Source organism: Octodon degus, unplaced genomic scaffold, assembly GCF_000260255.1.
Source record: "Octodon degus isolate 3935 unplaced genomic scaffold, OctDeg1.0 scaffold00085, whole genome shotgun sequence".
Classification (NCBI taxonomy): domain Eukaryota; kingdom Metazoa; phylum Chordata; class Mammalia; order Rodentia; family Octodontidae; genus Octodon; species Octodon degus.
In genome coordinates, this window is record NW_004524661.1 from 4,552,359 (window position 1) to 4,579,523 (window position 27,165).

A 27,165-nucleotide genomic window follows, 5' to 3' on the forward strand; every position below is an offset into this window, starting at 1 on the left:
TTTTACCACTTTCCTTCTATTCTGTTCTCTTCTTTGTAATCTAAAAGTCTCCAAGAGAGCAGGAAACTTGCCTGGCATTTGTGAGATGGATGCTGAGTAAATTAAACCCTGAACATAAAACCATCATTTTAGGTCATAGGACAGATGGCCCCTTGAAAAAATACAGTCTGGTTAATTAGCCTATTATTTTAAATTCTGATGTTCTAAATGCCTGCCTCACTTGGCCAAATCCTGTTTAACAAAGCTCACCATTTCTTCCTTGATGCGCTCTGTGATTTTCTCTGTAGCTTCCTCATGCGCATGGAATAAGCTGATTACACTGGTATTATCAGGATCCAAGATGTTTCCGTCTTCATCTCTGACAATCAAATCAAGCTCAAGGATTCTGAAAAGCAAATACTGGAGGTGAAGACAAATCAGGAAGGACTTTATGATGCTGATGAGAAGTTGTTGCAGCAGGTTCAAATGATCTCTGGGGACCATAGAGCTACACAAAAGAGTCTGCACAGATGGCCTCAGACATCACTGCGGGACACATACTGGGGTACAACGGCCTCGTGGGAAGGTAGGGTGGTAGGAAACACTGAATTATTTTCAAAGCCATATTTTCTATGATATTAAACCAAAAGAAATGCCCCACACTTAAACAAGGATGTGTGTTGTAGCTTTGCTTGCACCACCAAAGTGTTGAATAGACCCCAAAAGGTCTATCCAAAGACAAATGGCTAAAAAACCCTGAGATCTATAATGGAAAACTATGCTACAAGGTTTAAAATTATTATGTACTTTTGATATCTTTAATGATATATCTCTCTATAAAAAATCAATTATGGGAAGTTGCATATAGTGTATTATGTGAAAAAAACAAACAATAAAGCCAGATATGTTAATAGGTGGGTCTGCTCTATACTAGTACCTGGGAACAGAGAAGAACCTGAATTTTAAAGAGCCAGACTACAAACAGGGGTTACCTGTGAGGAGAGGTAGGGAGCCTGGGGCTTGGTGGAATGGAGGGCCCAAAGGAGGCAAGTGTTCTGGCTCACTTTGTTTAATGTTTAGTACACACACACACACACACACACACACACACACTCAGACATTACTCAATAAAAATATGAAGATAATTGCTGGGGGAAACAATCACAGATGTGTCAATTGTTCCCCACAGCTTGCTCTTCAGCTGTCACAAGCTTCCTCCTGTTTGGTATTGATTAGTTCCAGCTGTACTCCACCCTTCAGCCTGGCATCATAACTCTAACAGCAAACACACAGTCTTATTATGTGCTTGGGAGCGAATTACACATGGCAATTCATTTAATCCTCCTAACAGCCCCGTAAGAAGGGGTACTGTACTATTGCCTGGCCCATTTCACAGATAAAGAAAAGACTGAGGACAACAGTCTTCAGATTAATTAATGTGTTCAAGATCACATAGCTACCAAAAGCTAATTTGCACCTTGCCAGCACTCTTAAGCCCCATGGTATACTTTGTAGACATGAGGCACTTAGAAACAATTTGGAGTGGGCAGAAAGGGGCAGTGCAGGCTTGCACAGGCCTTAACCTGAAGCTTCATTTGCATTTGATGGTAACAGGAGAATCTACATTGTATATACACAGACCCCGACAGAGGGAGGTTCTGAGAAGACCAACAGTGGTTCTGCTTGGACTCCTTTACTGAATAACAGATTCTGGAAGGGCAGCAAGGTCAGATAAAAGACACTCAGTCTTCAAACCTTATTTGAGGATCAAATTGAAGGCACATCTTGCAGCTTACCCAAACAGAAGAGAGCCAAGGATCACACATTTGTCCATATTCATTAGGAAATTAACTCCGAACTAGATATGACTCATCATATTGCACAGCCATGCTGTGTAAGGGGCAATGCCAAGGGGAATAAATGCATTCAGCTAATGCTCAGCAGAGGATCGCGTGACCTCAGAAAAGATGGAGCAGAGCCGATACATAATTTAATGCCAAGATCTCTCTAGCTCTTTCTCTTCAGAATTTATCAAAGTTCTAAAACATATGAATAAAATATTCTTTCAGGTCCAGCTGTCTTGGGATTTGGAGAAGTCATCTGAGGATTCCCCGCTGCTTGGATGGTGAAAAGCTCATGTATTACCAGACTCACTTGGAACTTTGGAAGCTTTAATAGTCATAACAGGATGGAGGGGGCTCGGGAGAGACTGTTCAGCAACAGGACAGCACTACCCCAGATGCAGCAGCTCTACCTACAGGGGGGTGGAGCATTTTGACAAGCGCTCCTCAGGAGGGAGCCTCATTGCTATTTTCTGCCCAAGAAAGTGATATGAATGAACCCAAGATGAAGTAGGGGAAGACACGCCCACTGTAAGCATTTCAAAAAGATAAAAGAGTACTTGCCCCTGCCATGTTCAGTGTGGCAATCTGAACAAATCCACACTTCTCTCTTGGCACTTGGGTCATCTGCCTTCCTCTCCAAGTTCAAGTCTGTCTTCCTCTCCCCACTTTTTCTCAACCTGCCTCTTTGAGATTCTCTTCAGCACTTCACCTAGTAACTCTTGTTCCTCCTGTTAGATTGGGGGTGGCTGTCACCCCTGACTCTTCCAAGCTTGGCCATGTTTCTGTCTCTCTCTCGAAGCATCTGTGTTCTATGCAAGGTGACTCTTCACTTCCCTGCCAACCTCACTTACCAGCCTAGTCCCTGAGAGGCAGTGCAGGGCAGTGACCACACACGCGAACCCTGGAGCTATCCCACCTGGTTCAGATCACACTGCCTCTTAGACCAAAGCACCTAATCACTCTGTGAGCCTCAGCTTCCTCATTGCAAGAATCAGGAAAGGATGTACTTAAACCAGCACCTGGCATAGACAGAGTGAGGTATCCCTAGTTCTTATTGGTTACGATTGTCATTAAAAATTGAAGCCATATTTGATGTATGCCTGCACCTTGGGCCTTAGCAGGTGTGCCAAAAAAAGTTTCCTCTGATCCACGACCACGTCTCCGAGCCCTGGTCCTTCTTCCAGGGATGCTTCCCTGGGGAAATCACATCTGAAAGGCACAGAAACCACTGAAAGGAGCAAAACCCCTCTGGTCCACTCTACCAGTTACAACCGTACTCATCTAAAGATGCCACCATACCAAGGGTGCCGGCAGGTGCATGGCAAACTATTCCTGCCCCTTTGGGAGGCCATGGTTTATAAGCAGATTTGGACACACTTGTCAGGCACTGGCAGGGAGCCAGGGCTTGTTGATTTTCTTCTTTGGGCCGTCTTCCTTTTGTATATGACAAGACTAAGAAAGCCTGGAACCAGTACACTCCCCTTTCTGAACTTAGCGACTCAAGAGAGGCCACCTCCTCCAGGACGTCTCCACTAACTTCCACTTCCAAGTCAGATCCAGAGCATACTTGCTTCCCAAGATACCAGACTTGGTACAGTTACATGTCAGCCACTCCCTGTGGCTTTTTCCTCTCTGGACTGCTACCCTGTGGAGATCAGGAGCTTTTGTTTCTTTAGCCCCAACACCTAGGTGGAAATCCATTAACTGTGTTACATATGTGTTTGTTGTAGGAATAAATAAAGATACAAACAGGAATTTAGAGGATATTTTAAAAAGTCAAAGGGAGAGGAAACCCTTACAGTTTCAAATACTGTCCATACTGTCCAACTCACAAAGCAGGTCAGACACACTGCCTAGGTCCAAATTCTGGGTCTGGCATTTACTAGCTGTGGGACTCTCTTGTTGTTATTTATTTATTTATTTATTTATTTGGTACAGTGTCTCATTACACAGCTCAGACTCATAGTGATCCTCCTGTCTCAGCCTCCTCACTGCTGGGATTACAGGTGCATGCCACACAGCATATAGTACTGGGGATTGAACCCAGGTCCTTGCACTTGCCAGGCAGGTGTTCGGACTGCCGAGCTATCTCAGCTATGGGACTCTGGACAACTTACTTAACCTTGGGAGTCTTGGTTCCTTCCCCATCTGGAAAAGTAAGAATAATAAAACTACATAGAGTTTTCAGCATTAAAAGGGAGACAGCAACTAAAACATGTAACACAAAGCTCCGTGCATAATAAAATCTGATCAAGTATTTGTAAGGGTACCATTGCCACTATTACTGTTATTAAGTGGACTGCTCTGCCTCAAAACATTATTTTGTTTTCTATGAAACTTCACAGTGTTCACATTTCAGTCAATTCTGGTTTCTTTCCTCAGAAACCCTTTTGTAACTGTGTGTGCCAGGGAGCTGGTGACGTGTGGCTTAGATAATTTAGGGTGGAAGAAGAGGCATTAAGCCTCACACTAGGATTTAAAGCAGAGTTTTATAAATGCAGGGATAAAGTGACAACTAAGCTGAAAGTGAACCAGCATGACTGCACTCCCCAATCCCTCGGAAGTAGGTTAAATGAGTGTCCTAAATCTCTCAGGCTGATAATAACCACTGCATAGGCAAGCCTCGGCTGTGCTCACACAGCCCTGGGTCCCAGGGGGGTGACTGCAAAGGCACAACATGCACGGCTGTGGAAACAGCTTCTCCCAAGTAGAGAGTGACAGACTCCCATCTGAAGACAAAATTGAGCTTCTCAAGCTGAAAAAAAGGAAAAGGAAGTGGAGGAGACTGCAGCTGTCTGGGTACAAGAGCACTTACTTGTTGCCATAGTCGATTTTGGACGTGACTTTCTGCTTCAACTCCTTGAGCTCGTCCTTGGGCAGAGTCCCCGAGAGGAGCTGGGACCTCCACTCCATCAGATCGTACATCATGGACTGCACCTGAAGGAAGCGCTCCTTTTTGCTGGCCTAGAAGACAGGAAGCAGCACATAATCACCTCTGTGGGACGTATCAGGAGAGCGATGCCAAGGTCAGGAAAGCACTGGCTTACAGCTCTCTCCCAAGCCTTCCAGCTATGAAGGGATGGGGTGATAGTCTTGGTTGTCGATATATTTATTCCCTGTTGGCTCACGAAGGTTTTTAAAAAGCAAAAACAATAGTAGTAATCTTTCTCTCCTCTCTCTTCTCTACTTTCTCCATTCTAGGGATGGAACCAAGGGCTTTGTACATCCTAGGCAAATGCTGTACCACTTGCCATATCCCCAAGCCTTTTTGCATTTTATTTGGAAATTGGGTCTTATTAAATTCCCCAGGCCAGCCTCAAACTTGTGATCTGCCTGCCTCAGCCTCCCGAATAACTGGAATTACACACATGCACACCATGACTGCTCCCAGCCACTTCTTGGCCTTGGTGACTTTTATCCCAAAAGGCCAAGCCAGGCAGGCCATGAACCTCTGCTTTAAAGAAAACTCCAGAGCTCAGGCTTTTTAAGGCTGGGAGCCAGGCCATTGCTCTAGGTACAAAGGATTGATTCTGCAAGAGCATCCCCAAAGCACAGCCTGCAGGGTCCACTATGGCTTTGGGTGGCACAGTGATCCAAGGTCAAATGACACTGATTCATCTCATGACCTCTATCTACTCTCCTTCCATCCTCTAAGAGAAAAAAACAAAGGCTTAGTCTTAAGGTTTTATATCTTGAACACCTCTCACATATTTGTTAATTGCTTTTAAAAACAAAAAAGACTGCAAGCAGGCAGAGAGGCCAGGGGTTCAAGCTCCAGGCCTGCCATCCCGGCCCTGCCCCCAGGGCACGCTGAGATAGTGATTGAGACTGGGCATGATGCCGAGTGCTGTAATCCCAGCTCTTGGGAGGCTGTAAACAGGTAGATCACTATGAATCTGATCTAGTAGTGAGACCCTGAACACCCTAGAGACCCTTCCCTGAAAATCCCAATAAATAAATAAATACAAAAAAATAGTTGGTTTGGGGCTTAAAGTTATTAGTGGATTCTATAGAAAGCATCCCATAACAGTAACTTATTTTCATTGCAAGTACTGTGGTACCTAAGTTCATGAACTTAATTTGTTTCATGGTTTTGGAGAGAATATCCACGTTTGTGTTTTTGCAGGAAAGATAACCACAGTTGTGTTTGTCACCTGATGTTGAGTTTGCAAACAAAAACAAAGTTTTGGCAACTAAATTGTTTGCAAGCAAGAGCATTCCTGAACCAAGGTACCACTGAATTTCAATAGAGTTCTTCTATCTAACTGTGCTAAATATTTTTGACTTTCCATGTGACAAAGCATGTGTGGCTCTGTGTGTGTGTGTGTGTGTGTGTGTGTGTGTGTGTGTGTGTGTTTGGTCTTTGTTCCTGGTTCCTGAGGCAGGACTCTTAAAAACCTTGAAACATGTATGCAGAGTGATGGAAACGTCTTATTATTACTAAGGAGCCCCTTGCAACTATATCTGACAATGTTAATGAGGCAACTTTTGCTACTCCATTTTTTTTTTTTTTTTTTTTTTTTTTTTTTTCTTTCTTTCTTTCCTTTCTTTTTTCCTTTCTTTCAACTACTGCTTTTTTTTTTTTTTTTTTTTTTGTGGTACCAGGGATTGTACTCAGGACCCTGAACTTGCCAGGCAAGCGCTTATTCACTGAGCTATCTCCCCGGCCCATGAGGCAACTTTTGGTGGCCCCCTAAATAGCTTCAGAATGGAAGATAGTTGCCATAGGAACCAACCAAGTAACTAACTAAAGGATTGGAACTTTCAGTTGCACTCCACTTCTTTCACCTTCAACCTCTCAATCCAGGGATGGTGGGATATGGGGGAGATCAGCCATGTAGCTGGGTGTGGTGGTGGTGCCTGCAATCCCAGCACTGTGCAAGGCTGAATCAGGGGGATCATGAGCTGGAGCCGAGCCTGGGCAACCCAAATGACTCCGTGAGACTCTGTATCTAGATAGGTAGGTAGATAGATAGATAGATAGATAGATAGATAGATAGATAGACAGATAGACTGGGAATCTAGCTCAGTGAATCCTAAAGTCAATCCCTAGTACTTTTCCCCCAAACCCAAAAAGAAAGAAAGAAAAGAAAAGAAAAATCAGGTCGATATAATGCTGCTTTAATGAAAATATGCAATATGGTTCTAGGAGCTTGCCAGACAGTAGGCACTGACTGGTACACTGGAAGGTTGCCCACCTGGAGAGGACGCGGCAGCTCTGTGGTGTTCTGAGCCTCCCTAGCTCTGCATTTTGGCCACTTTTGAGTTACATCTCTCATAATAAAACTATCGCCATAAGTACAGCCCTTTCCTAAGATCTAAGAGATGGTCTATGAGTTATGGAACCTAAAGTGGGCAGGGGATACCTGGTGAGAGGGGGTCATAAGAAACCTTGAATTTGTAGTCAGGTACAAGAAATACCAGTGACATCTAAAGTGAAGGCAATGTTGTGGGCTTCAAACTTACAGAGTCCGAAATTGCCCCCAAATTAGTGTCTGAATTGAACAGAGGGCATCTATTTGGTACTGGGCACTCAGAGGATTGTGACTGGAGGGACACAGCATGACAAACTTTTTTATGTAAAAAGGGAGTTTAGGTATCAAGTAAATATTACACATGTGGTAGGCAGAGTTAGCAAAAATCATGGAGGTGAAACTGAAATAAATAGATGTTTAAGGATTTCTTTACTTGAATAAATCCACTGCAGACTAGCTATTCAAATATTTCCTAAAGGAAAATGTCAGGTTTCCATGGTGCCTGTGTATAGATGTCTTAAAGAGGGAGGTAGAGATGAACAAGAAATCACCTCAGCCGAGTGTACTGTTTGCTTTTTGCAATGCTTTGAGCATTCTCTGAGGTTTCATAGATTAAAACTTAATGTCACTTGTGAGGTATAGGAGAGAGGAGGTTTCATCAGTGGTAGTCTTCAGAGGCAGGCCCTTGGGGAGGTGATCAGAATTAGATAAAGCCATCAAGTTGAATCCCAGTGGCTTTATAAGATGGAGAGAGACCCCACCCCACCCCCACATGCACCCTGTCTCTGACCATGCGATGCTCTGTGTCACCTTGATCCTCTGCCCACAAGAAGAACATCACTAGACGCAGCCTTTCTGCATTGTACTCCAGAGCCATATGCCAAAGTACACTGCCTTTTTAAAAATAAAGTTACCTCTCTCAGGTATTTCATTATAGTAATGAAAAACAGACTAACATACCCCCCAAACCTTCTTGACACAGAATCAAGTATGTCAATTGCCATATATTTAAAATGTCTTCCTCACTGTCAACACCAAAGACCATAACAGGTGAGTCTGCAAATAGCGTGCCCACCCCAGCAAATGTGCACAGCGCTGTAATGAACACGCAATGAGCCTTGGTTGACATTTTCACTCTCAGCATAATGGTTTGCTTGGCTAATTGCTTTCATTAGGAGCTCTGGAGCATCAGAGGAGGATTTTAAATTAGATTTGCCTCAAAACAGGGAAACACGCGCACAATGAGCTCTTCACTTTTTTAGGGTCAGCGCTTCTTCATAGATCTGAGAACATCAGCTATCAGTTAATTAATATATGAAAACAGTATTTCTCAAGTGTTGTCAATGGACTTCCACATCAAATCCCTTGAGTTTATTAAATATTCAGATTACTAAGTCTCATCAGAAGAAGCTTTATGTTTAAACATGTTGAGGTGACTCACTGCAAACCCAAGTGTGATAGCTTTTATGGCAGTTTCAAAACATAAATGTCTGGGGATGTAGCTTAACTGCAGCACACTCCTCTAGCCAAGATTTTGGGGTCCATTCTCATCACCAAAATAATAACACATCAGGCCCATTTATTATGGTTGTCACCAGTGAGCTGTATGGCTTTGAGAAAGTTACTTAACTTTTTGGACTTCAGTGTTCCTATACATAACATATATGCTGATACGTCACAGCACCACCTTGGCCTGCCCCGCTCAAGACTAAATGCCAAAGTTAAAGCAAACAGAAAGAGGCAAGAACTTTCTTCCCAGAGAACAGAGTTTTCAGTCTCACCACATAGAGCTGCTTCCAGATGCTTCCCCATTCCCAAAGTGTCGTCGTCACTTCTTGTGCCAGGGGAATTTCTGCTGGAATAATATTCTCCGTATTTCTATTTAGAGTAGAAAAGAAAAGGCATGAAATTGAGACCCAGGTGCCGACAAAAAAAGCCCTGGCAATTTTGCATCAACCTCAGCTGTTTGTTGACATTAGCTTCAACTGGCTCTAGAAACCACCAATTATAAAATGCAAATACAAGGGTCTCCCTTCGAAAACCCTCCTTTGCGGAGATGGGCTTCTCATGCTCGTTATTTAGGATTAAGCTACTTTAATAAAGTTGAAAAACAGCTGCCAATGAAAAGCTAGATTCTGTAATCTGGCTAATCAAACTTAAAATTACATCTGAACTCAAGTCAATTTGGATTTGATCACTCACTGAGAAGGAGGAAGGAGACACAAACTTAGTCAGGAAGCAGAGAGCTAAGTGATCTTCACATCTACCGAATCAGCTTTTCAACATCAACAAAACAAAGACAAAAGCAAACAAGACATCCATGAATGAAGTGTGGTTAAGGATGGCAAATACCTTCTTTTTTCCACTGTCACTTCCTTGATGTGGATAAAGGATGTTGGAAAAATGCCCTGTTGGAAACAATAAAATCAGATAAAAGGACATTTCTTATTAAAAAAAAAATGACCCTATGTCTTTAAGATTTTTCCAGAAACCACTGATAGGCTTTAAAGAGCATTAAAATTTAAAGGAATAATCACAGAACAGGGATAGATTCTCAGTCTATTTCTTTAGACTTAGTTGCTGTAGATCCCACAAACAGCCCTAACCCCCAAAAGATGAACCACTCCACCAAGGATGCTCAGTCTATTGGGGGGCAAGGTGAGAGCACCGTTGGAAAGATGACCAAAGCCATGAGCTCTATGTGAGTAAAGAAGACTGTTTCACTTGTGCCTGCCCAATCTGAAAAAAGTCATATCCCTTTATTGTCAGACCCAAGTGGAGGGAAAAGGAGTCACTGGTCTGGGAAGTAGCAGACCTTGTTCTTTTTTGTTTGTTTTTGTTTTTGTTTTTGTTTTTCTTCAAAACCCAAAGGGTATGTTGGGATATTTATTTATTTATTTTTACTGAGAAACAAATAGCAATGAGACAGTTTCAAAACAGATTAGTAGGGCAATTACAATAATGAATGCATTGCATATTATTGTCTTCATAGTAGTTATTCATAGTACAAGATGCAGACATGATATCCTGTCCAAACATTATTGGTACAAATCTTTCTTCTCATTGAATTAAGAGAAAGTAGCTGTATGTCTATCCTAACTATTTTGTATATACAGATACAAAATGGTCCTTCATTTATATCCCCTTTCTTTGTTTAGTTTTGTCAGAGATAGGTATTCCATTGCCATTTAAATATTGTAGGTGCATGAATTCAGCAAAAATAACCCAATATAGTCCAGTGGTCCATAATAGTAGTGGGTTATCTGTAGGACTGGCAATGTCAGAAGTTGTTGACTTGAGCCTTTTACAGCTCAGCATATTAATATGGCTTTCTAAATTTCTGTGTAAAAATATGTAATTGCTTATTCCTATTTTTAAATTTTTTTTATTTTTTATTTTTCCCCTCACATTCTATAGGGCTTTAAAGTATAAAACATCAATACTTGATGGAAAATACCTGTTCCATGCTATGTCTAAGATGTTCGATATATAGCAGACCTTGATTTAATTTGAGCTAGTTAAATCCGAGATCTTCCCCAGGAACTATCCCATTGTTCTTTGAGCAAACAGAGAAGGTTGTGCCTCCCAACACAGCTTGTCAGGGAAGAAGGAAGAGGTCTCTTTTATTTCCTAGCTTCACATGTTCAGCTCAGATAACAAGAAAAGAGGGAGAAACTCATCATCTGTTTGGAAGTTCCTTCATAAATTCAAACAGTGTGCACCGTGGGAACATTGGGTTATTGTACTAGACACCAGGAGAAAGAATGTAATGGCAACGTGGGTGCTAACTTTTGGGAGATGATGGTTTAAGGGAGGCAGAGGCAAGGGAACTCCTCGACAGTGGGCTGAGCCTGTCCTTCCTGTGGCCTATGGGAAAGGGATGCATGAATTCCCCACATAACATTAAAAGAAAGCAATAGCAAGTAGACAGCAGGTAAGAAAAGCACCATTCCACAGGAACTCGAGGAGGAGAAAAATCAGAAGTGAGTGCCAGAGGAGCAGGGGAGATAACAGCACCAGAGATGGGCCTTGCAGAAGGACGGGGACAGGAAGGAAGCTGAAGCTGAGTGAGTGTTGAAGTGCAGAAGTCAGCTCGGGACACAGTAAGAGATCCATTTGCTGGGGCCAGAGCCAGGTGGGGTGGCAGAGCCAGGTGAAAGTGTCTAGTACTGTTTCAAATAACAACCAAATGGACTTACCTGTAACATTTTATGCTTCATGAGGTAGCCTCTGTACCAGTCTGCAAAGACAAAGAATCAGAGCTCTCATTTATTCTTATAGGCTGTTGGAGGTACCTTTGGTTTTGTTGTGGTTTTGTGGGCTTATTTTTAACTAGCAAAGAAAACCAGTACAAGTTTTTTTTTGACATTTAGTACAGATTAGAGTCTGGGAGCTCACTGTCTTCAGAATCTGTTAAATTGGTTGTCACCCTGTTCAAGAAACATCCAAAGATACAGGGTTGCGTATAAGATGCAAATGTCCTCTTTGGAGAAACCAGCAGTCCCAGAGTTGCTGCGGTACCCTCGGCCCACAGCAATGGTTCCCAGGGTGAGGGCCAGCAGCACCCATGGGGTGCAGGTGCCTCGGACTCACTGGCCTCTGGCTTCTCTTAGTGCACTACCTGCCTGGCCCTTGGCTCACATGTATGCTTTCAGCCCCTGTCATAGGGACATGGAGAGGCTCAGGCACTTGGGCAAAGATCCTAAAAATAACATCAACAGTTGTAACAACAGCAGATGACATATAAAATATGATTTTGCATGTATGTAACCTGACATAAGATTCATACTGCTTTGTGGAAATCTTCAATGATCTTTTAAATGGGTTCATCTACTATAATTGTACTTTACATAGTCCTACACAACTACCATTTTGAGAACTCTTTATTCTTTATCCAGGACCACACAGCAACTTCTCTTGCCTTCTGGATTATAGTCTTTGTTATTTTATATATACTACATCTGGAGGTATTAGAATATTTTGAGTTTGTATAACTGGAAAATATTTTACTTTTAGTTTTCAAAGATATGTTTGCTAAGTATAAAATTCCATAAGTACAGATTTTTTTTCACTCCTTTGAATAAACAAGTCTAGTTTCTTACCCACTTGCTCCTTTTTTTTTTCTAACATGGAAGAGGATGCTATTCAATTTTGTTCTTCCATAGCTAATATTTTTTCTATGCACATGTTTTAATGATTTTTTTCTTTACAATTAGTTCTGGACAATTTCATTTTTGTGTATCTTGATATGATTTTAATCATATTTGTTGTACAAAAGGTTAATTTTTCTTGGAAATGTGATGCTATAATTTTAACTAAATTCAGAAATTTTAAATATTTAAATATTTATTGCCTACCCTCTTCTACTTTGAGAATTCTAATTTTATTAATATGTTTCTTGATTTTGCAACAGAGATAACTATTATATGACTGATCTGAAAACTCATCTTCATGTTTATTTTAGATAATTTTTGTTATATTCATTTAAGTTTGTAAATACATATATATTCATTTAAGTTTGTTTTACGATGTGCAATCTATTATTAATCTTGTTATATATTCATTTCAGAAATATTTTCCAAAATTCACTCTGTCAATATCTTATATCTTTCACATTTCAATATTTGTCTATAATTTTTAATTTACTGTATGATTATTGTTGATTTTCAATAAAGTTAATAATGAGTTAAGAGCTGGGGAGATGGCTCAGTGGAATAAGCACTTCCCTGGCAAGTGCAAGGGCCTGAGTTCAATCCCTGGTTCCACAAAACAAACAAACAAACAAACAAAAAAAAACCCCTGATATAAAAAAAATAATGAGTTAAGAAAAAGGAACAAAAATTTAAGATTTCTTGAAAGAAAGCATTAACATTCAATCATATGTCCAATCTTTTGTAACTATATATGTTAAATTGGGCAACAGATTTGATGATAAAAATAGGTAATATATCAACCATTGTTAATCAGCTATTCTTGTTTTGAAAATCTGTAACATATGTATTGCTGTATGTTACCCTGTTTCTTTCTTTCTGATTTTTGTTCTTGCTTTTGTTTTTACTCTTCAAAATAAAATAAAATTATAATGTAAAAAAAATATATGATTTTGTTAAAATTCCTCAAAGTGAGGCAGAAAAATTACAGGGACGGGTAAAAGGACAGGCATTTGCAAGGACTCTTCCTCATGCAGGAATAGCAGAAAGGTTACAATTCACAGAAATACAAATGTAGCATGCAGTCCTCTGACAAAACGAGCCTCAGTGTAGCCAGTATTGATGAGGACAATGAGTCCACTGGCCTTTGAAATGCTTTGAGCACAACCAAGTGGTGGCATTTGTTATCTCTGTAAATAAAAGGCATCTGCCAAGGGCCTCATTAGCAGACCCTCATTACAGGGCTGACAGATTGTTGTTAAAATACATTCTCACCAGACATATGTGCAAGCCCGCAAAGCGCAACGGAAGAGGAACGTCACCCTCAAGCCATAAGCCAGCTTCCGGGCCAGGATCTAAAGGAAATTTTAAAGTAACATGAGCCCACTGGGGCTGCTATTGTGAATGACAGAAAAATGAGAAGAGGACCCAGTGACAGGAAAAAAGAAAGGAGGTTAGGGAGGTTAGAGAGGAAGAGTCCCAGTTTTGGGGTAAAACGAGCACCATTGGAAGCAGTCTTCATACACAACCCCTTTTCAGCTTTGTATGAGGTGAGAACTGTTTCCTGTTTTACTTGTGGAAGGCCTACCTGAGGCACAGAGAAGCTAAGCGACTTTCCCAGGGTAACACAGCTAGTGACAGTGTCAAAATTTAAAAATAGGCAGCCATCACTCTGTGCTCCTTGTCTTATGTGGGGAGGAATCTGGTGGTCCTCTAACATTTCTATCACTTTACCATCTGAAGGCCCCGAATTAAATTCCCACTAAGCTACTCTCCAACTGAACATTTCCCGTGACGGGAATTCTTCTATTTTATGAACCACAACACACTATTCCCAGTCATCTCTAATTTTTTGTTAATCACTATTGAAGATAAATAACAATGGTGGACATATGTTCTAAAAGCTTGGTATGTGCTGGGAATGCTATTAAGGGCTTTTATTTCTTACTATAAGTTGATCTTCACAATAATCCTATCAAACAGGTACTGTCACTGTTTTGCAAGTGAAAACAGATAGGCACAGAGATCAAGCAACTGGTTTGACTCTAGGGCTGACATTCTATTGCACTCGAAGTCCAACACGCTCCTTCGATGCAGTCCTGCCCCCTTCCATTAACCATATAGAAATGTTTCTTTTCGTTACTCTTACTCTCATTGGCTGATCATTTAAAGCACGGGAAGCTCTATGCTACCGTATTTCCCCGAAAGTAAGACCTAACCAGAAAGTAAGCCTTAGCACGAATTTTCAAAATGCTCATAATATAAGCTCTACCCTAAAAATAAGCCCCAGGTAAGCTCAGCACCCAGACAGATGCATTTAGTGTGGTACATCTGTTGCAACACCTGACAGACATGTTGGATTGTAAAATAATATTAAAATGAAAAAAGATATATAAAATGTAATTATATAGAAATACATAATATTATTGACATTAGTACTTAAAATAAATGATAATATAAAAGTGGACATCTCTGGACCAGAGGTAAGCACCTCTGGGTAAGCAAATGAACCTCATGACTTACTGTCAAAGAACCAGAGTACAGATACAGCACACAAATGAAGTACACAGTTGATATGAACAGATATGGTTGTCTCTAATACAACCTCATAATTCTGAATTCACAATTCATATGTTGTATGCTATAATTGACATTCTTTTCTTTATTTTTTTAAAGAGAATTCAAAATGGTAAAAAGAAAGAAAGAAAAAAAAAAGAAAAACCATTAGAAACAATACAGAATTTCCCTAACCAAAATAACAGGAATTCAACAATGGTTGTTGTTTTGTATAATGTTGTCTTCCAATTAGTTTTCTCAATGCTGTCATGGAAAATACAGAAACATCTGCTCAATTTTGTTGACTGTGATTTTTTGAAAACAAAACAAAACAAAAAAACTAATACAAGACCTGATCTTACTTTCATGGAAGTATAGTAAGGGCTGTACTTGCATTCTATCATTTAATCCTCCTAGCAACACTGTGAGCTAAGTGTTATCATTCCTATTTTATATATGAGAAGTTGAAGGTCAAGTTAGTGCTGTACTGTGCCAGGATCACACAGCCAGTGCTCACGCCAAAGTCCATGTGAACTTGAAGGCACCCTCCAAAACTACTCGGCCACAAATAATGTTACATTGCTTGCATTAACCTAAACCACCTTGATGGTGAAGGTCACCAAAATCCATCAGAAAGTAGAAAAGTATCTGGAAACCAAGAAGCCATACACAAAACTCGTGCTTACATTTATATCTCTGTGACACGGTCTCTGTGACCCATTCAGGGTCCCTTGACTTTGTAGGTCCAAAAACTTTGCCTTGCTCTGACCCATGCAACCCCCAGTTACACGTGCATATTTGTAGGTTTCCTTTTCTCAAAGCTTGCCCTTGAGCTTGAACACAGGGATCCGCTGGCACCCCCAGCACCCACATTCTGGCTGCCAGACTCACATTCAGTCTATACTGATCACACACCTAGTATGCACATGACACCTGGACACTGCCTTAAGAAATAGATGCCCAGTGACCTTTGAGGAGAAGAGCTTGCATCACCTCTACTTGCTATATGACAGCACCAATATTAGCCAGATGAGCATGGGATCCCAACATTTCTCCTGCAGGACTCAAATCCATGCCTAGTGAGTCAACTGCACTGGGACTGTCCTTCAGACTTTGCCTTATATCCACTCTTCTGCAGGGCAATTGGTCTCTTGACCCTTTCTTTCAGATCCTTAATATGGCCACTAATAAGCTAATTCTGACCATTCAGCCACATTAATGGGACATACAGATATAGGCATGAGCTTTGAGTGTGGGTTCTGAGTTCCTTGGACATTTTCCTATTTCTAGTGGATTTTCATGGTCCTGGCCATCAAGTATCTCATGTCAGTGCCCCAAGACCTAACTGGGAAGATGACAGTTGGCACATAGGGCAAAATGCTAGAGCAAAAGACCCCAGGATCAACAGCATGTGTAACGGAGCTTTTACCCAATTCTGGGATGTACTGAAATGTAATATCCCTTTGAGTTCAGTAATAACTAGAGAATTCTTGCTAACCTTTTTAAGATAATTACTTACTTTTCTAACATAAAATTCCCAGAGCATAATGCTGTGATCTGAGTGTTTGTGTCACGCAAATTCATCTATTGAAATCCTAATTCCCACTGTGACAGTATTAGGAGGTGGCACCTTTGGGAGCTAAGTAGGGCAGGAAAGTGTAGCCTTTGTCAATGAGACTGATATGCTTCCAGATCTCCCTGTCTCTGTCTGTCTGTCTGTCTGTCTGTCTGTCTGTCTGTCTGTGTGCCTGTCCATCCCTCCGTCTCCATACAGGGCAACCCATCTGCAAACCAGGCTCTCCCCAGACTCCAGCTCAGCTTGTATCTTGATCCTGGGATTTCTACACTGCAGAGCTGTATGGAAAAAAATTCCATTGTGCGAACCACCCAGTCTATATTGTTCTGTAGCCTAAACAGACTGGGGGAAGATATATCCTGGGGAAGGATGAGAAAATGAATTTTTTTTTACAGTTCTTTCATATATCTTTCAAACTGTCTTCCCTTCCTGTATCCTCAATACCAGCATTAAATACATCTAAATTCTCAAATAATTTAATATTTGGCAGAGAGAAAATATTAAAAATATCCTGGAACATCAGGAAATGAATACAGAGCCTAGGGATCTGTCTGGCGTTTCCAGGAGCAGCTCTCCCCGTGGAGATTGTCTTTGAGTTTCAGTGCTGTTCTCTGTGAGAGGGAAGTAACACCTCACCTGGCAGGACTGTTGGAACAACCTTTCAAGCACAGTTACGAAGGAGTACATACCTGGTAAAGGCACAAAGCCTTGGACAGGGAGAAGATGCTACTATTCCAGGACAAGTGCTGCCTATTCATGGGTAAAAAGGCAAAGCGTGGTATGGGGAAGAGGTGAAAGCTTCAGAAACTTTTGTTTTCCATTTTATATATTTGGTATGGTCTCACTGTGCAGATCGGACTCGTGATCCTCCTGTTTTCAGCTTCCCCAGCACTGGGATTCCAGGCGCATGCCACCACAACCAGACTGGTTCATTGGCTCAGTGTGCCCCAGGGGCAGGGCCAGCACAGCATGCAGGACTGGGTATTGAACCCCTGGTCCCTGTGCTTGCCAAAGCAGGTGCTTAGTCTGATGAGCTAACTTGCTGGCCCCAGAAACTTTTGTTTTAAAAAGTCTGAAGCAAGAATGGTAAAATATGGTAATATTTATCAGAACGATGACCATATAGGGGTACTTTTATGTTGAAATGTATAATGATATTGAGATCGAGAGTTGGGGAGATAGCTCAATAGAATAAGCGCTTCCCTGGTAGGTGCAAAAGTCTGAGTTCAATCCCTGGTTCTACCAATAAGAAAAATAATAATAATAATTTTAATATTAAGATTAAAAGAAATAAGTGCCTGTCAGTGGTTAAGAGTAAGAGCTCTGAGTAAAATCCTTCAACAAAGCAAAGAAAATACTGAGTAAAATTAAATGGCAATTGATAGATTGGGGGAGAAATTTATAAACAATATACTGATGACAGTTTAATATCCAAAATTTCTGAAGGATTAAGTAAAAAAGCAAATAAACTAATTAGAAATAAGCAAAGCAACCAGGTATGGTGGTACACATCTATAATCCCAGCACTCCACAGGCTGAGCCAGGAGGATCCCTGAGTTTAAGACCAGCTTGAGCTACATAAATTAGTTCAAGGCCAGTCTGCAATACGTAAGAGAAACTTGTAAAAAAAAAAAACAAAACAAAAACAAAAAAAAACCCTCAAACAAAAACAAAGAACATAAATTTAAGAGAAGATTTTAAAAAGAGAAGATATAAAAATGGCCAACAAGTGTATGAAAACTTGTTCAACATTATTAGTCATCAGGAAAATGCAAATCAAAACCACAAGAAAACACCACCTCACAACCGTTAGAATATCTGTCGTCAAAAACTCAAAGATAACACATGTTGGCACGGGTAAGAAGAGAACCTTAGTACACTGCTGGAAGTGTGGGTTGGTGGAGCTATAATAGAAAACAATATTATGATTAGTAAGTAGATTAAAAGTAGCAGTACTATATGACCCAACCATATCTCCTCCAGTTATGTACCCAGAGGAACTGGAAGCACCCTCTTGTGAAGACATCAGCACCCCACTGTAGCATTATGCACAATAGCCAACATATGGAGCCAGCCTATGTGTCTATCAGCAGATGAACTGATAAAGAAATTAAGGCATACATACACAATTAACTATTATTCAGCCTTCAAAGAGATACTGCCATTTGCTAAAATATGGATAAACCCAGGTGACAGCATGCTAAATAGAATTAACCAGACACTGAAAAAACCACATGATTTCACCTATGTGTGGAATCTGAGAGAGAGAGAGAGAGAGAGAGAGAGAGAGAGAGAGAGAGAGAACAAAAAGTGGCTACCCCACCTTATCTTGGGCAACGGAGTTAAATATGTTACTGGAAGAAAGATAGCCTCTTTAATAAATGGTGTTGGACAAACTGGCTTTCCACATGCTAAAGACTAAAACTAGAACAATGTCTAATACCATGCAATAAAGTAAAAATGGATCAAAGATGTAAATATTAAAATAGAAACACTCGCCAGGGAGATAGCTCAGTGGCATAAGCACCTGCCTGGCACGCGCAAGGTCCTGAGTTCAATCCTTGGTACTTCCAGAAAAAACAAAATAGAAACAGTAAATTTACTGAAAGAGAAAATAGGTAGAAATCTCAAAGACATAGCTATAGGCCAAGAGCTCAGAATAAAACCGAGACTACAATGTAAATATTATAAAGAATCAACAAATGGGACCTAGCCTTCTTAAAAATATTTTGTACAAGAAAGAAAACTGCTGACAGAGTGAAAAGACAACCCACAGAGTGGGAAAGAAATTACAACCAGTCATCCCTCAGACAAAGGACTTCTATCTAGAACATATAAAGAATTGAAAAAAAAATCAGACCCTCCAAATTGAAAGACCCAATCCCAAAATGGTCATCTGAGATGAAGACACAGTTCTCAAATGAAGAAATGCAAACAGAAAATAAATACATGAAAAAATGTTCAACATCACTGGTCATTTGAGAGATGCAAATGAAAACAACTGGGATTCAATCTCCAGAAAAAATGACTATCATCAAAAAATCTACAAATGCTGGCAAGGATTTGGTGAAAAAGGAATTCTTCTCCACTGTTGATGGGAGTGCAGGCTGGTACAACCTCTATGGAAGTCAGCATGAAGATTCCTCAAAAACCAGGATTAGGGGACGGGTGAGATGGTTCAGTGGTCTAAAGCACCTACTTAGAACAAGCTTAGCAAAGCACAGGGACCACGGTTCAATCCCCCAGCACCACATGCCAGCCAGCCCCGCCCCCTGGTGGGCTGAGCTGGCCACACACACACACACACACACACACACACAAATAAATAAATAAAATTTTTTTAAAAATCTTAGAAAAAAACAAAAAACAGGATTAGGGCCAGTAAGATAGTTCAGCAATCAAAAGTGCCTGCATAGGAAAGCTTAGGCGGGTGCAGGGGACCCTGGTTCGATCCCCAGCATCACATGCTGCGTCAGCCCCACCCTCAGGGCAGAGTAAGCAGGCCAAAAAAAAAAAAAAGCTAGTATTAGAAGCCTCATTTGACCCAGCTATTCCCCTTCTGGGTATCTTCCCAGAAGAATATAAAACATCATACCCCAGTGATATATATGCACCCTGTTTATAATAGCACAATTTGTAATAGCTAAATCTCAGAAACAACTCCATGACCATCAACCACAGAATGGATAAAAAGATGTTTGGTTTTTTTGTTTTAATGCAGTGGAGTACTACTCAGCCATAAATCAGGATATGCTTGAGGCTTTTATAGGTAAACAGATTCAACTGGAGACCATGCTTGTAAGTGAAATATATCATGTTCATGTGTGTAAACATCATATTGTCGCACTAGTGTTGGAAGCTGAATGAGTCAATGAGGTCTAAGATGTACAATAGTGTGAACTGGGAAGAAAGTGCTCAAAAGAAAGACAAACTATGATGGGAAAACGGGAAAGAAGAAAGGAAAAAATAAAAAATAAAAACCATTTATTTATACACAAGACATGAAGCTAGCTCCTCCTAGTTCATTGGAAAGAAAGGCTTGCGCTAGCATTGTGTGGGCAGGCTGCCACGCCCGTCTTTTACTCTGAATAACTACTACAAAGACAGCGAAATGCAATGTGTCAACTGTTGTAACTCCCCAGTAACCTGTATTCAAACTCTGTGTTTTTATTCTTTTTCTCTTTAAAAAAAAAAAAAAAATAGGAAACCTGGCTGCCAAAGGGAGTTAGGGTGGGACTGAGTGGTAAGGAAAGGGGAAGGTGTGGTTCAGAGTTTATAAAGCAGCAGACACACGGAAGGGGTAAGTCTAGAGACCTGATATACAACAGGAGGACAATACCTAATGAAACTGTACTGCATTTGAGAATCGTGCCGAATGGTTAGATTTTAGCTGCTTGTGCCACAAAACAACAATTACCAAAAAAAATGCATGCTTATGAGAGGCTGGATGTGTCAGTCTGCTCCACTACTTTAACCATTTTCTATCTATTTGTATCGCAGATAATTGCGCTGTGTACCTTAAATAAACACAATAAAATCAAATGCTGGATTTGAGTAACTACATGATCTTTGACAAGGTGCTACATTTCTCTGGCCCTCAGTCCCCTTATCTGTAAAATCCAAATAAAAATTGTGCCTCTTTCAGGCTTACAGGAAGTGAAAACTGCAGAGTTTGCCCAGTGTGTGACATTAGGTAAGTGTTCAAAAGCTGATGGATGTCATTCCCTCTTTTCATAAGAATCAATTAAAATAGCAGTTACGATGTAGAAAAATTGAGCACATTTTCTATTTTCTTTCCAGAATCTACAGATTGAGAATACCATTCTTTTCAATGAAATTATTTTAACTTCCATAACAAAGAAAAAATGAGACATAATGGAAGTTTATTCATATTTTAGCTTTAATCCCATTCAGAAGAGAAGAAAATTTGACTTCTAAACTAATAAAGGAGCAGCATCCCTCAACAAATTGGAGTTCTTTTTCACACTAATCTTCCTCTAAATTAAACTCGAACAAAGAACCATCTCCTACCAAAGTGCTGCTTTAAAAGATTCCATGGTGTCCCCCACTTACTCCAAGAACAAAGAACTGGGATGGGTCAGATCACCCTCACCAGACTTGTTAACGGGCTCTGTGTGTACCCCACTCTGAACGATGAATTCAAAAACCCATTGTGTAGAACTCTTCACAACATAAACAATGCATTCATGTACTTATGCCAACTTAGAAAGAACCCCAAAGCTCACCAAGTGAGAAAAGCATGTCTCAGATAGGTGTGAAGGCACAATCCCACTTCAAAAACAAAGCCATGCATTACTCTACAAAGGCAAAACCCCTCTGTCAACTTTCTCTCTTCCTATGCTCTTGGGAATCACAATCTAGCACCCCATTTCCTTCCCCACTAAGGTGGAATCTACAGCCCAACATATATGGGTATCAGTAGGTAGAATTTACCTTTTTCCAGTTGTTTTAAAAAGGAAGAGTCAAGTAGCACATAATGGCACATACATGCCTCTTAAGAAGTTCTATAGGAAGAATCTATACAAACTGTGTTATCCACAAAGAATATCTCCTGCTACCATCTACACAAGTGGTGGTAAATCTACAGCACATGGGGCGGGGGAGATGACTCAGTGGAATAAGCACTTCCCTGGTAAGTGCAAGGGCCTGAGTTCAATCTCCGGCTCCACCAAAAAAAAAAAAAAAAATCTATAGCACATGTGCCACAGCTGACTGTTTGTTATCACTGGGAGCTCAAAAAGCTTTGCCATCACTTGTCTGCATAATCAGAAGGAGGGATAGACAGGGGTCTTTGGAGGTTGGAGTTATTGCCTTAGGAGGCACAGGGCAGCTTCTCCACACCAAACCACATATGAGCATAGTGTGGATGCAGTCCAGGAAAGGTACCAAAGAAGTCAAGGGCTTCTGGCATACCACTCACATCTGCATAGCTATTTGTGTAGTGGACTGGCTGGCCTTTGGACTTAATTGAGTAACAAAGACAGAATTAGAAAGATAGAATCTCAAAGCCCCCGTTCTCTCAGCCTTGTTTAAGGCAAGAAGAGGGCTGAAGTAGTGAGTATCACACTGGATATGACAGGAAGATCTTTGAAGGTCATTCAATATCAGGAATAATGTCAGCCAAATGAGACTAAAGGACATGATTGGGAAGAATAGCAGTATTTTTTTTTTTTTTTTTTTGCATTTGTCCCTCCACATGGAATTCTTACTGCTCAATTAACCTTTCAAATATGCACATGTGTTTTCTACTTCCTCAATCAAAATAGAAGGATGCAAAATGTCTATAATTCTCTCCATAGAAAAGATAGCCTAAGAATAGTAATATGAACCAAAGAAATGGGTACCTAAGGCCCAACAGTGCATATTCCCTTTGAACTATTTAAGTTGTATAATTACCAGATGCTGTCTTTATAATAAATTCAGTTACATCATTTTCAAGGTTCCAGGTCAGATTTTTTCCCTGTTTAACCAGCTGTGTAAAATTAGTACAAAATTATATTAGTCAGCTTTGCAGTACTATATGAAATACTTGATACAGGCTAATTTATAAAGAAAAGAGGTTTGTTACAGCTCATGGTTCTGGAGTCAAAACATCATGATGCAAGTTCTAGTGAGGGTCTGGGAGCATGTGTGTATGTCCGTGTCTGTGTTGGCTCTCTTCCTCTCTTTAGAGAGGCAGAAGGATGCACATGGCCCTCCACCCTAATGACCTTATCACTTTCCAAAAACACTGTAGTCAAGTTGAGTTTCTGTTCTCTGAGTACCACTAATATATGACTTTGGGGATTGAACTCCTGCATGAGTTTGCAGGGGGAGGAGGGTCATGGCAGGGAAGGGAGGGATCCAACTGAAGCCATAGCGCTAGGCCAGGAAGGACTAGCCTCACCCATTCTAGGCCCTCAACATTCAACTTTCATGTCACTATATTATATGGACATACACGTGTCAGTCTCAACAAAGCTGTAGCTAATGGGGAAAGAGGTTGAATTAATCAACACAAAGCAACTTTTAGAGCCAAGCATGGTGTCAGACAGCTTTACATTTTCTTCGTTTTATGTTCATAACAAGCTCCAGTGTAAAGTAGTAATCACCTCTTTGAAAGATAAGAAGAATGAAATCCACTCAGCAAAGATCTTGTAGCTAGTGGATAGTGGAAGCAGGAAAGAGATTTCTGACTCCAAAGCCTGTGATTTTTTTCACTTCTTTTGGGGGGAAGGAGGGAGAATGGGAGGGTAGAGTGAGAACATTTTAAAAGCAATCAAAAAGTACAAAGCATAAAAAAGTCCCTCACGTTTCAACCAGTAGAATTAATCACTGCTAATGTCTGAGAATATTTGCACCTATTTTTAAGACTGTATTTTTTTCTAATGAGATATGTCATCATAAATAATTTAAACTACACAGAAAAACATAAATACAAGTGCTAATGGACTAATTTTGAATTCCACTGCACAGAAAATGATTCCAGTCAAATCTTCATTTATATTTATCTACAGAGAAGAACAGACACATAAATAGATAAGATCGGTATTTAGGTTAAAAAAATCACAAATTAAATCACTTATCTAACAGACGAAAAATAAATAAAGTGGAAGTGAAAGCAATCATATGCTTTGTTTCTTCATTACTAGAAATATTTCCTTAAAACTCCTCTAAAATGAAAAGTAGTTACAAGCAACATTAAAATACTGCAGTTGCTACACTTTTTAAAAATAATGTTCTGTCTCTAATTAATATTGATTGTGCTTTCCTGTGAAAGCAATGTCATAGACCTCTCTTCCATTCTCCTCCTAATGCTCAATTTTACTACATTTCTTAAATCATTCAGATTCCTACCAATAACATTCTTTTTGGTAACCATAAATATTAAATGGTAACATTAAATATCTTAATGCCAGTTTTTAATAAATCTACTTATTTGACTGTGTTCACCACCATCTCTTTTTCTTGACAGCTTTTCAACCCCATATGGTTGCACTTGGATTCATGTCTGAATTGGCTGGATTTTTCTTTTCAAATAATTTCCTACCAGTTTCATGACCACGACCACGTCCTTCCAACTATGCCAGGAGACACTGTTTCTCAGATCAGGAGCAAGCTCTTGTCTGCAATTCTGACAGTACCAGACCTGTTCTGAGACCCTACCACAGTCCTCTCTACCCCCAAGACCCTCAGGACAACTATGTCCACAAATTCCAGTTTGAAGGCACTGTATAGATGTAAATGAATGCAAATGTGAGGAGTCCTAATAATTTGCATACCAATCCCTCACATAGCTAGAATCAGTCTAGCAGACTTCTGCATACTGTATTTTCAAAGTATTAATGAATTAGTAGCCTCTTAGCAAGTTAGGATACCAATTCTTTCCAGCAAGTTATTGTAGCTGGGTTATTATAGGATATGTCAAAAAAAGACTAATAAAATCCAATTAAAAGTTAACAAAAAACCTGACTCAAAGAACAAATGAAGATAACTCAAAGAAAAATAAAAGATTGCTTGAGCCATTCAATGTGGCCCTGCTACAGGCTGGGGTAGCAGGCTAGGCAGAGGTACTGGTAAGGCTCCAACTGCAGGCAGCCTCTGTGTTAAAGCTACTCCCTCAGGCTCTCCCTGTAGAGAAACAGCAGGAAAAGAAGAGGAAAATATGCATCTGAGTTTCAGTGACAGAAAAATAATAACTAAGGTTTCTCATTGTTAGGGAGGCATGAGGGGGAGAAAAGAGAGAGGACTGAGGTACCGGTAAGCAGCCACTGGCTCATCGTGTGACCCTAGGAAAGTCGTTTCTCTTCCAAGCCTTGGTTTCCTCATCTATAGACAGGAAGTCTTGTGCCCATTTCTCAGGATTAGCATCAGTAGCATCTTTGGATATAGTGAGGAGAGTACTTGTGACTTTATTTTCATTCTTGGTCCTTGCCTGATACCTTCATTAATCTAGCTGAGCAAATTTAGACCCCAGACAAAGAAGGCCAGCCTCACCAGCTGAGGCACAGACTCAACTTCCGGGTTTCCTGGGCCACACTGTGGAGATGCATACCAGCCTGCACTGGATGTGGCTATATATAATGGAGGAAAGGATGGAACTGAACAACAGCACTCCTTCTAGAAGCTCATTTTTTTTCTTTTTGTATTTCAGGGAAGGGTCTACAGGGTGTTCAGGGTCTCACTATTAGATCACACTTATAGTGATTCTCCTGTTTACAGCCTCCCAAGAGCTGGGATTACAGACGCATACCACCACGCCCAGTCTACTGGAAGTTTCTTTTTTTGCCCCTAACAAGGCCCAAAACAAGGTGGTAATGGCCCATTGGACAGACGAGAAAATTGAAGCTACACTAGTCCAGGATTCCTTAGAGAGTGAGCAGTGGAATCAGGGAATAGCATTCTGACTCAAAATCTCATGAACTTTCCATTTCAACTTTTTGGGGTCATAGGGGAGATTTTAAAATTATCAAAAATACAAAACCTATAATAGCAATCGCTCATGTTACAATCACCCAGAATTAACCACTCCTGATACCTAAGGCTATTTTCAAGAATCTACTTTCTTTGTCTAAAACTGTTAAGTTTGGGCCAGCCAAATAGCTCAGCGGATTAAAGCACATGCAAGCAGGCACAGGGGCCGGACCCAGGGCGTGGGTCTCGATCCTCGGGCCTGCCATGCCAGCCCCATCCCTGGGGCATGCTGAGATGGTGATTGAGACTGGGTGTGGTGGTGCACGCCTATAATCCCAGGATTTAGGAGGCCATAAACAGGAGAATCATGAGTCCAATTTAGTAGTGAGACCTTGAACACCTTGTAGACCCTTCCCCAAAATACAAAAATAAATAAATAAATAAATAAATAAATAAATAAATAAATCTGATAAATTCATGCCTGTAATCCCAGCACTGCAATCCCAGCACTCTGGCAGTCTGAGGCAGGAGGATCACAGTTGTTGACCAACCTAGGCAATTTAGCTATTTAGGAAGATCCTGTCTTAAAATTAAAAATAAAGAAACAAACAAAAAACATGAATAAAAAGGGCTGAGAATACAGCTCAAGAAAAAACTGCCAAAATGAGGGGGGGGGGGGTTAAGCTAAGCAGAAAAAAATGAACATGAAATCGTATCTGTCAAAGGGTAGAATTAGAGTCCAAAGACTGCTGCGTGGGGCAGGGGCCGTGGTCTGGAACCATAGACCTGAGTACGTAGGAAGGCAGACAGCCCCTACTCCAGCTGCATCCATTCTGTATGTAAAAAATCTTTCACTGTGACCCTCCCAGGCTGTGGAAACTGAGAAGCGCATGTTACGTCCTAGATGCACCCAAAATAAAATAATGCTAAAGCATGAAAACTAAAATGAAGATGAAAACAGTTCTTATTTCACCCATGATGACTCTTAAAGTTGTTTAGAAATGCTAAATATCCCCTCTCCCCAAGAGTTTTTTTGTTTGTGTTCTTGGCTTTAGCTGTGTGTGTGCACGTGTGCCTATACGTGTTGGTATGTCTGTACACTTCTGTAGATCGGCTACTGTCTTTATGTGTGTATGCTTTCTCTAGGTGTGTGAATCTCTGCAGTTTATGGAGGGTGTGGATGTGACACAAGGAGTCCCGTGCATATCTGCAGAGGGTAGGGGCTTTGCTGTGCCGGAAGCTGGACTTAGCTTATCCGGTCCTGGAGCTACTGCTGCTTGTCTTGCGAGGTCACGTGAGGAGTGAGTAGCACAATGTGCCACGAAGAACTGAGCACAGCATCTGCTTTGTAGCTGGATGTGAAGGGCTTCTTCACTCCTAGTCTGCCTGTC

General features: G+C 40.6%; 1 protein-coding gene across 1 annotated transcript in view; it reads right to left on the reverse strand.

Moving 5' to 3' along the window:
- Dock2 (dedicator of cytokinesis 2) overlaps positions 1–27,165 on the reverse strand; it is a 478,084-nt gene that overhangs the window by 422,088 nt on the left and 28,831 nt on the right. The window contains exons 3-7 of the mRNA XM_004637060.2: positions 11,278–11,318; positions 9,431–9,486; positions 8,860–8,956; positions 4,639–4,787; positions 250–385 (exon numbers count right to left, since the gene is read on the reverse strand). Of these exons, the coding sequence (XP_004637117.2) occupies positions 250–385; positions 4,639–4,787; positions 8,860–8,956; positions 9,431–9,486; positions 11,278–11,318 (479 nt within the window). The remainder of the gene's footprint in view (positions 1–249; positions 386–4,638; positions 4,788–8,859; positions 8,957–9,430; positions 9,487–11,277; positions 11,319–27,165) is intronic.